General features: G+C 49.9%; 1 protein-coding gene across 1 annotated transcript; it reads left to right on the forward strand.

The window, feature by feature from the left end:
- The first annotated feature begins 963 nt into the window (after window positions 1-963).
- Window positions 964-8,354, forward strand: LOC129694366 (glyoxal reductase-like). The gene is made up of 2 exons (XM_055631068.1): window positions 964-1,001; window positions 7,165-8,354. Exons 1-2 carry the CDS (start codon window positions 980-982, stop codon window positions 8,043-8,045), a joined length of 903 nt encoding a protein of 300 aa, XP_055487043.1. The 5' UTR covers window positions 964-979; the 3' UTR covers window positions 8,046-8,354.
- The last annotated feature ends 2,846 nt before the right edge of the window (window positions 8,355-11,200 follow it).

Here is an 11,200-nt window from a genome sequence, read left to right on the forward strand (position 1 = left end):
ATTCCACACAGCTACCACTCTCTGAGTAAAGAAGTTCCCCCTCATGTTACCCCTAAACTTCTGTCCCTTAATTCTGAAGTCATGTCCTCTTGTTTGAATCTTCCCTACTCTCAATGGGAAAAGCTTGTCCACGTCAACTCTGTCTATCCCTCTCATCATTTTAAAGACCTCTATCAAGTCCCCCCTTAACCTTCTGCGCTCCAAAGAATAAAGACCTAACTTGTTCAACCTTTCTCTGTAACTTAGTTGCTGAAACCCAGGCAACATTCTAGTAAATCTCCTCTGTACTCTCTCTATTTGTGTTGACATCCTTCCTATAATTAGGCGATCAACATTGTACACCATACTCCAGAATTGGCCTCACCAATGCCTTGTACAATTTTAATATTACATCCCAACTTCTATACTCAATGCTCTGATTTATAAAGGCCAGCACACCAAAAGCTTTCTTTACCACCCTATCTACATGAGATTCCACCTGCAGGGAACTGTGCACAGTTATTCCTAGATCCCTCTGTTCAACTGCATTCCTCAATTCACTGCCATTTACCATTCATTCATTTTTTTTCTCCCACTTTTTCCCAATTTCCTCCTCATTCTCCTGTCTGTTCTCCGTCACCTCCAGTTAAATTCCAGTTGGGATATTTTGGAGAAACAAGAACAAGAACTCCCCCCCCCCCCCCAACACCTTTTTCTCTTATTTTCTCCCTGCTCTCTACTTTTTTTCCTCTCTCACTCTTGCTCTCTACCTACTCTCCTTCTCCTATCATTCCCTCTCTCTACTCCCTCAGGCTTTTGGGGTCGACTAGGCCTCAGTGGACTACAACTCCCAGCGGCCCCCGCGCCCTGCGCATGCTCAGTGCCGCCGACGCCCCGCTCCTTGGCGCTGATTGGCTCAGGGTCTGGTCCCGCCCCCCGTGTCCCCGCGCTCATTGGTCGAGGCGGCTGCCGGTCATCCTGACGTCAGAGGGGCGGGCCAATGGGAGCGGAGCGAGAGGCAGGTAAGTGATAGAGAGAAGAGAGAGGGAGAGAGAGGGAGAAAGAGGGAGAGAGGGAGAGGGAGAGAGAGAGAGAAGGAAAGAGAGAAGGAAAGAGAGAAGGAAAGAGAGAAGGATAGAGAGAAGGGGAGAGAGGAGAGAGGGAAGGAGACAGAGAAGGAGAGAGGGGGGAGGGAGAGAGAGATATGGGAGAGAGGGGGAGAGAGAGGAGGAGGGAGAGAGAGAGAAAGAGGGAAAGAGTGAGAGGGATAGAGAGGTAGAGGGAGGGAGAGGGGAAGGAGGGGGGAGAGAGGAGGGAAAGAGGGAAAGAGAGAGGAAGGGGAGAGGGAGGGGCATGAAGAGAAAGAAGGAGAAGAGAGGGAGAGAGAGAAAGGCGAGAGGGGGAAAGAGGGGGAAAGGGAGAGGGAAAGGCACCTGTGAGAGAGGGAGAGGGGGAGGGAGAAAGAGGATTAGAGGGCGGGAGAAAGGGAGAGGAAGGTTAAAGGGAAAGAGATGAAGGAGGTGAGAAGAGGGTGCGAGGGTTTGAGTAGAGGATGGAGGGGGAGGGAGGGGGTGAGGAGCGAGGGGGTCAGGATGGAGGGAAGGGAGAGAAGGTGAGGGGAGGGAGGGTGGAGGGTGGGGAAAGTAGAGGCGGTGGAGAGATAAGGCGGGAGGGAGTGGGAAGGGAGAAGAGGAAAGAACTGCAGATGCTGGTTTACACTGTAGATAAACACAAATAGCTGGAGTAACTTGGCGGGACAGGCAGCATCTCTGGAGAGAAGGATATCCTTCAGACCAGAACAAATTCTGTTGTGTTTTATTGCTTTATCTAAACATACATCATCAAACCCCCTGTGTACAATATTCTCCTAATATTCTCTTAATATTCACCTAATATTCTCTTAATATTCATTTAATTTTCTCTTAATATTCTCCTAATATTCTTTTAATATTCACTTAATATTCACTCCAAAGACTACAGGTTTGTAGGTTAATTGGCTTGGTATAATTGTGAATTGTCCCTTGTGTGTGTAGGATAGTGTTAATGTGCGGGGATCGCTGGTCGGCCGGGCTAAACCGGGCTAAAACTAATCGTGTAGGCAGGAACTGCAGATGCTGGTTCAAATTGAAGGTGTAACTCGGCGCTGGAGTAACTCAGCGGGACAGGCAGCATCTCTTGAGAGAAGTGTTTGGTGACGTTTTGGGTCGAGACCCTTCTTCAGACTCCGACCCGAAACGTCACACACTCCGAAAAGACTAGGCTTGTATTCACTGGAGTTTAGAAGGATGAGGGGGATCTTATAGGAACATAAAATTATAAAAGGACTGGACCAGCTAGATGCAGGAAAAATGTTCCCAATGTTGGGGTTAGTCCAGAACCAGGGACCACACACAGTCTTAGAATAAAGGGGAGGTCATTTTAAGACTGAGGTGAGAAAAAACGTTTTCACCCAGAGAGTTGTGAATTTGTGGAATTCCCTGCCACAGAGGGCAGTGGAGGCCAAGTCACTGGGTGGATTTAAGAGAGAGTTAGATAGAGGTCTAGGGGCTAGTGGAGTCAAGCGATATGGGGAGAAGGCAGGCACGGGTTATTGATAGGGGACGATCAGCCATGATCACAATGAATGGTGGTGCTGGCTCGAAGGGCCGAATGGCCTCCTCCTGCACCTATTTTCTATGTTTCCTTCTCTCCGGAGATGCTGCTGCCTGTCCCGCTGAGTTACTCCAGCATGTTGCGTTGACCTAAGCTAAAGCCAACCACTGTGTACGACCTTTCACCATTCATTTTCTTGCAGCCTTCGTACTTCTGCCTTTCACAGATTAGTTGCTGCATCATATTTATGTCATCAAAACCCCTCATTAACCTGCCACCATTTGTCCAAAGAAAGATTATATGTGGCACTGAAGCAATGGAGCGACGTTTTACGAGGCCATTTTCAGGGATAAAGTGTTTCAGAGTCATTGAGTGATACAGTGTGGAAACAGGCCCGACCTGCGCAAGCTGACCAACATGCCCCATCTACACTAGTCCCACCTGCCTGCGTTTGGCCCATATCCCTCCAATCCTGCCCTATCCACATACCTGTCCAAAGGCTTCTTAAACGTTGCGATAGTACCTAGAAACATAGAAAATTTAGGTGCAGGAGTAGGCCATTCGGCCCTTCGAGCCTGCACCGCCATTCAATATGATCATGGCTGATCATCCAACTCAGTATCCTATCCCTGCCTTCTCTCCATACCCCCTGATCCCTTTAGCCACAAGGGCCACATCTAACTCCCTCTTAAATATAGCCAATGAACTGTGTGGCCTCAACTACCTTCTGTGGCAGAGAATTCCACAGATTCACCACTCTCTGTGTGAAAAATGTTTTCCTCATCTCAGTCCTAAAAGATTTCCCCCTTATCCTTAAACTGTGACCCCTTGTTCTGGACTTCCCCAACATCAGGAACAATCTTCCTGCATCTAGCCTGTCCAACCCCCTTAAGAATTTTGTAAGTATCTAAATAAGATCCCCCCCTCAATCTTCTAAATTCTAGCGAGTACAAGCCGAGTCTATCCAGTCTTTCTTCATACGAAAGTCCTGACATCCCAGGAATCAGTCTGGTGAACCTTCTCTGTACTCTGTCCCTGTACCTGCCTTAACGCCACCCATTCCTTCTCTCAGGAGACGCTGCCTGTCCCGCTGAGTTACTCCAGCATTTTGTGTCTATCTTCGGTGTAAACCGGCATCTGCAGTTCCTTCCTGTACATCAGCGGGCGGCACGGTGGCGCAGCGGTAGAGTTGCTGCCTCGCAGCGCCAGAGACCCGGGTTCGATCCCGACTACGGGTGCTTGTCGGCACGGAGTTTGTACGTTCTCCCCGTGACCTGTGTGTAGGTTTTCTCCGAGATCTTCGGTTTCCTCCCACACTCCAAAGACGTACGGATTTGTCAGTTAATTGGCTTGGTAAATGTTGAAAAAATTGGCCCTAGTGCGTGTGTGTGGGATAGTATTAATGTGTGGGGTGATCGCTGGTCGGCACGGACCCGGTGGGCCGAAGGGCCTGTTTCCGCGCTGTATCTCTAAACTAGGTGAAGAATTATTTCCAGGACGATCTTTCCTTCTGAATGAATGAGGTACTAATCTTTTAACATTAAATTTTAAAGCCCCATAGAGGTCAATGGACAGTCAACATTAATAATCGAGTGTTTAAAATGCATTTACTTCCAAGTGAGCCAACGCTGGCTAAATCTCTCCATCTCTCTCGTACTTTATTCTGTTTTCACCCCACACCACCACTGAACCAGGGCAGTCGACAATCCACTGACTATCTGTATGGATCGCAGGCGGATAAGGTGGTCAAAAAGGGCTTTAAAGCCCTGTCCCACGGTACGAGTTCATTCCAAGAGCTCTTCCGAGTTAAAAAAAAATCAAACTCGTGGTAAGCGCGGAGAATGAACGTAGCGGGTACGTCGGAGCTCGGGTGACGTCTCTTAGCGGCTCGTAACGCTAACGGCAGGTACTCGGGAAGACTCGTTAACGGCAGGTAAGCACGGGAAGACTCGTGAAGACTTTTCAACAAGACAATGTCCACGAGAGCCCCGAGTACCGACGAGTGGCCATTATCGTAAATCTCCGAGTTCGAATCAGGGCAAACTCGGGAAAGAGCTCTTGGAATGAACTCGTACCCTGAGGAGATTTGAGGTGCCTGCAGTTCATTCCCGACACATTTTGTCTGCTCCACTGTGAAATCTCCTCAAAGTACTGCCTGCCTTGAAGAAGTTCTCCTCCTCACTCCGACTGAGAGATCTGCAACTTTCTCTCCTGCTGCTCACCCTCTGATTCCTCCTGCTCCCCGACTCATTCAATTGTTCTTTATCTCTCTCCCCATCTCTCGTTTCCCTTTGTCACCTGACTCTCAGTCTGAACTGAAGGGATCGCACTTGGCTAGATGCAGGAAAAATGTCCCCTACTATATTCAGTCTGAAGAAGGGTTTCGGCCCGAAACGTTGCCTATTTCCTTTGCTCCATGGATGCTGCCTCACCCGCTGAGTTTCTCCAGCAATTTTGTCTACCTTCGATTTTCCAGCATCTGCAGTTCCTTCTTAAACAAAATGTTCCCTATGTTGGGGGGAGGAGGGGAGTCCAGAACCAGGGGGGTCAAAGTTTAAGAATAAGGGGTTAGCCATTTAGGACTGAGATGAGGGAAAAACCTTTTTCACCCAGAGAGTTGTGAATCTGTGGAATTCTCTGCCACAGAAGGCAGTGGAGGCCAATTTACTGGATGTTTTCCAGAGAGAATTAGACAGAGGTTCACCTGCATCTCCTCCAACCTCATCTATTGCATCCGCTGCTCTAGATGTCAGCTGATCGACATCGGTGAGACCAAGCATAGGCTTGGCGATCGCTTCGCCCAACACCTCCGCTCGGTCCGCATTAACCAACCTGACCTCCCGGTGGCTCAGCACTTCAACTCCCCCTCCCATTCCGAATCCGACCTCTCTGTCCTGGGCCTCCTCCATGGCCAGAGTGAGCACCACCGGAAATTGGAGGAGCAACACCTCATATTCCGCTTGGGCAGTCTGCACCCTAGTGGCATAAACATTGAATTCTCCAATTTCCGGTAGCCCTTGCTGTCTCCTCGCCTTCTCAGCTTTACCTCAGCCCTCGGGATTCCCCTCTTCCTTTTTCCTTTCTTCTCCCCCCTCCATCGGCCCGAAACGTTGCCTATTTCCTTCGCTCCATAGATGCTGCTGCACCCGCTGAGTTTCTCCAGCACTTTTGTCTATCTTCGATTTTCCAGCATCTGCAGTTCCTTCTTAAAACAGCTAACAATGGCCTGTTTCCTTTATGTTAGATACGACTATACGAAAATATATTATCAACTACATGGGTACCAATTATTTAATTAGTCACAACATACTTTTTGCTTTTGTCAATCCTATCCAACAACAGATGGTTAATACAAGTCAAATACAACACAAGGGCATCTTGACATTATTCTATCTCATCTCTTAGGCACCCCGTGCCACCATCCCCTCTCCGAGACAATCACCAGCCCCTCATTTACCGCTACTAGCGGTAGGGGGCGCGTGTGGTCTATTGTAATTCCTCACAGAAGGAAAAACAAGCTTCGTTATCTCCTCTAATATTTCATGTTTTCATCTACCAACCACCCTTCAACACATTCCTAGACGAGAGGTAATGCGTCTACCTTACTTTGCCGGTTCCCACGAACCTCTTCCGCACCTGGTCAACGAGAGATGGCAATTGTCACATCCAAACACCCTTGCGTTACCTTGTTCAATTCCAAGCAAAATGAAGTAAGAAAGGATATTAATATTTTATCTCCACACCTGCACCTATGTTTCTGAGAAGGGTCTCGACCCGAAACATCACCCAATCTTTCTCTCCAGAGATACTGCCTGTCCCGCTGAGTTACTCCAGCATTTAATCTTCCACTTATGCTGAGAGAATGGAGCAGCTGGGCTTGTACACTCTGGAGTTTAGAAGGATGAGAGGATATCTCATTGAAACGTATAAGATTGTTAAGGGCTTGGACACGCTAGAGGCAGGAAACATGTTGGGGGAGTCCAGAACCAGGGGCCACACACAGTTTAAGAATAAGGTGTAAGCCATTTAGAACGGAGACGAGGAAACACTTTTTCTCACAGAGAGTGGTGAGTGTGGAATTCTCTGCCTCAGAGGGCGGTGGAGGCCGGTTCTCTGGATGCTTTCAAGAGAGAGCTAGATAGGGCTCTTAAAAATAGCGGAGTCAGGGGATATGGGGAGAAGGCAGGAACGGGGTACTGATTGGGGATGATCAGCCATGATCATATTGAATGGCGGTGCTGGCTCGAAGGGCCGAATGGCCTCAACTCCTGCACCTATTGTCTATCTGTGTTGGATAGTACACTTGCGCACTATCCTACACACCAAAGCCAATTAACCTACAAACCTGTGTGTCTTTGTAGAGTGTGGAAACTCACCAGGTCATGGGGAGCTGGATAGGGCTCTTAAAAATAGCGGAGTCAGGGGATAGGGGGAGAAGGCAGGAACGGGGTACTGATTGGGGATGATCAGCCATGATCATATTGAATGGCGGTGCTGGCTCGAAGGGCCGAATGGCCTCTACTCCTGCACCTATTGTCTATTGTCTATTGACTGTTGTCCATTATCTAATCTTGCTTTTGTGTTTTGGGCCAGGGTTGAGCCGCGAGGGTTTTGAGATGGAGACGGTGAAGTTGAACAACGGGGTGGAGATGCCGCTGGTGGGGCTGGGGACCTTCCGGCTACAGGGCTACGAGGCTGTTCACCGGGCTCTGGACGCGGCGCTGGGCCAGGGCTACCGCTCGGTGGACACGGCGGCCGTGTACGGCAACGAGGCGGACATCGGCCGGGCCCTGCGGGACCTCCTGCCCAGGCACGGGCTGGCCCGCCACGACCTGTTCGTCACCAGCAAGCTGGGGCCCAGGGACATGGGGCAGGGAGCAGCGGAAGCGGGCTGCCTCCACAGCCTGGAGGCCCTGGGGCTGGACTACCTGGACCTCTACCTGGTCCACTGGCCGGGCAAGCAGGGCTACAGGAGCGAGGATGCCCGCAACCCCAGCTGGCGGAGGGAGAGCTGGGAGGCCCTGGAGCGGATGCAGGAGGCGGGCAGCTTCCGGGCCATCGGGGTGTCCAACTACACTGTGGGGCACCTGCGGGAGATGCTGCCCGCCTGCCGGGTGGCACCGGCCGTCCTCCAGTCCGAGTTCCACCCGCGCCTGGTGCAGAGGGACCTCCTGGACTTCTGCTCCGACAACTCCATCCACCTCCAGGCCTACTCCTCCCTGGGCCGGGGCGAGCTGGTGGCCGAGGACAAGGTGCTGAGGGTGGCCGCCAGCCTGGGCAGGACCCCCGCACAGGTGCTGCTGAGGTGGGCCGTCCAGCAAGGTGTCGGGGTCATCCCCAAATCGTCCGATCCCCTGCGCATCGGCCAGAACCGCCAGCTCTTCGGCTTCTGCCTGGGTCAGGACCACATGGACCTGCTCAGCGGGATGCATTCCAACACACGCTACTGCTGGGACTCCGGGACGGTGGTGTGAGCGGGAACGGTCGACCCCCAGTCACGTCTCCTCCCACCCCCAGAGGTCACAAGGAATTGGTGCAGAATTAGGCCAAATCTTGCCCTCCCCCCCACCCCCATCAATTTAAACCTCTGTCGGATCTCGATTTCCCCTTCCCTGGAGAGAATTATTTCTCATGAGGTCATAAGAGAGATAGGAGCAGAATTAGGCCATTCGGCCCATCGAGTCCACTCCACCATTCAATCATGGCTGATCTACCTCTCTCACCCCAACCCCATTCTCCTGCCTTCTCCCCATAGAAACATAGACAATAGGTGCAGGAGTAGAGGCCATCGAGCCTGCACCGCCATTCAATATGATCATGGCTGATCATCCAACTCAGTATCCCATCCCTGCCTTCTCTCCATACCCCCTGATTCCTTTAGCCACAAGGGCCACATCTAACTCCCTCTTAAATATAGCCAAATGAACTGTGGCCTCAACTACCTTCTGTGGCAGAGAATTCCAGAGATTTCACCATTCTCTGTGTGAAAAATATTTTCCTTATCTCGGTCCTAAAAGATTTCCCCCTTATCCTTAAACTGTGACCCCTTGTTCTGGACTTCCCCAACATCGGGAACAATCTTCCTGCATCTGCATAACCCCTGACACCCGTACTAATCAAGAATCTATCTATCTATCTATCTATCTATCTATCTATCTATCTATCTATCTATCTATCTATCTATCTGTCTATCTGTCTATCTGTCTATCTGCCTATCTGTCTCTGCCTTAAATATATCCACTGACAGCCTCCACAGCCTTCTGTGGCAAAGAATTCCACAGATTCACCACCCTCTGACTAAAGAAACATAGAAATATAGAAAGTAGGTGCAGGAGTAGGCCATTCGGCACTTCAAGCCAGCACCGACCACCATTCAATATGATCATGGCTGATCATCCCAAATCAGTACCCCGTTCCTGCTTTCTCCCAATATCCCTTGATTCCGGTAGCCCCAAGAGCTAATTCTAACTCTCTCTTATGAAAAGTAATCCCTCCGCATCTCCATCCTAAAAGAACATCCTTTAATTCTGAGGCTGTGACCTCTAGTCCTAGACTCTCCCACTAGTGAAAACATCCTCTCCACGTCCACTCTATCCAAGCCTTTCAGTATTCTGTACGTTTTAACGAGGTCCCCCCCCCCCTTCATTCGTCTGAACTCCAGCGAGTACAGGCCCAGTGACGACAAAAGATAACATTATTACCTGCAGCAGCACAACGGAATATGTGAACATACTCCGCCATTCAATCATGGCTGATCTATCTCTGTCCCTCCTAACTCCATCCTCCTGCCTTCTTACCGTAACCCCTGAGTAGACTTCACCGAGCGAGCTCCTAACTCCCTGCCCCTTCATAGGACGGGAGCGGCGGTTCGCCGGCAGAGTCGCTGCCTGATGCCGCTTTCAGCGCCAGAGACCCCGTTTCGAACCCGACTAGGGGTGCAGTAACAGCGACCCCGTTCTACATTTTCCTTGAGCCCCATCCCTTCGCGATCTCTGTGCCTCCCTCTCCCCCGAATTACGGTCTGGAGAAGGGTGTAGACCCGAAACGTCACCCATTCCTGCTCCCCACAGATGCTGCCTGTCCCGCTGAGTTACTCCAGCATTTTGTGTGTCTCTTCGGCTTAAACCAGCATCTGCCCCTTCACCTTGAAGCTTTGCCCTCTTATATCTGATAATAGATCTTATAGTTTTATATACGGATAGGTGGCACAGCGGTAGAGTTGCTGCCTCACAGCGCCAGAGACCCGGGTTTGATCCTGACCACGGGCGCCGTCTGTACGGTGTTTGTACGTTCTCTCCGTGACCTGCGTGGGTTTTCTCCGAAATCTCCAGTCTCCTCCCACACTCCAAAGACGCGCAGGTTTGCAGTTTAATGAATGAATGAATGAATGAATAAGTTTGTTGTCCAGGTATATTCACGTACAAGGAATGTGCTTTGGTGCTCCGCCCGCAAGTGACAACATGACATACAGTAACAGTTAGGAATGACACATGAAACATTAAATATTAATTAATAAAACATTATTGATTAGATATATGAATTAAATAAAATACCAGAGCAAAATTGGCTTGGTATAAATGTAAAATTGTCCCCAGTGTGTGTAGGATAGTGTTACTATAATGTGCGGGGATCGCAGACTCAGTGGACCGAAGGGCCTGTTTCCGTACTGTATTTCTAAACGATACTAGCAACTGTGCAGCACAAGAACAGGCCCTTCGGCCCGCAATGTCCGTGCCGAACAGGAAGGCAAGATAAACTTATCTGCTTGCACATAGAATAGAATATTCTATTTATTGTCATTCAAACAACTTGGTTTGAACGGAATTACATTTTCTACAGTTTTTACATTAGAAGAAAACCACGACACACACTTAACACAATTTACACAAACACAGTGAATCTGCAACAACTCCTCACTGTGATGGAAGGAAGGCAAAAGTCTTATCTCTTCCCTTTGTTCTTCTCCCGCGGTCCAGCAGTCCAACTGCAACGTCGAGGTGACTGGGGCTGACGATGTTGAAGCCCCCTGGTGGGCGATGATAAGTCCTGTGGCCATTTAAGCCACGCCGGGCGATGTTCGGCCCCGGCTCCATGTCCTTTAAATTCCAGCATGATCAGTATCCTTCCATTCCCTGCATATCCGTGTGCCTTTCCCAAAGCCTCTCACACGCCACTATCGTATCTGCCTTCGCCACCACCCCTGGCAGCACGTTCCAGGCACCCACCACTCCCCTGCCCCACACATCCCCTTTAAGCTTTCACCCTCTCACCTTAAATCTACGCCCTCCAGGATTTAATAATAGATAATAGGAAAAGGTTCAGGCTGTATGCTCCTTGTCTCCCATGATAATATACACATAGAAACATAGAAATTAGGTGCAGGAGTAGGCCATTCGGCCCTTCGAGCCTGCACCACCATTCAATATGATCATGGCTGATCATCTAACTCAGTATCCTGTACCTGCCTTCTCTCCATACCCTCTGATCCCCTTAGCCACAAGGGCCACATCTAACTCCCTCTTAAATATAGCCAATGAACTGGCCTCAACTACCCTCTGTGGCAGAGAGTTCCAGAGATTCACCACTCTCTGTGTGAAAAAAGTTCTTCTCATCTCGGTTTTAAAGGATT

Source organism: Leucoraja erinacea, unplaced genomic scaffold (genome assembly GCF_028641065.1).
Source record: "Leucoraja erinacea ecotype New England unplaced genomic scaffold, Leri_hhj_1 Leri_637S, whole genome shotgun sequence".
In the NCBI taxonomy this organism is placed as follows: Eukaryota; Metazoa; Chordata; class Chondrichthyes; order Rajiformes; family Rajidae; genus Leucoraja; species Leucoraja erinaceus.

Coding starts and splice junctions, on each gene's coding strand:
- LOC129694366 (XM_055631068.1), top strand. CDS start 980: ATGGGAGCGGAGCGAGAGGCAG. Junction 1,002..7,164: donor GGGAGCGGAGCGAGAGGCAG/GTAAGTGATAGA, acceptor GTTTTGGGCCAG/GGTTGAGCCGCGAGGGTTTT.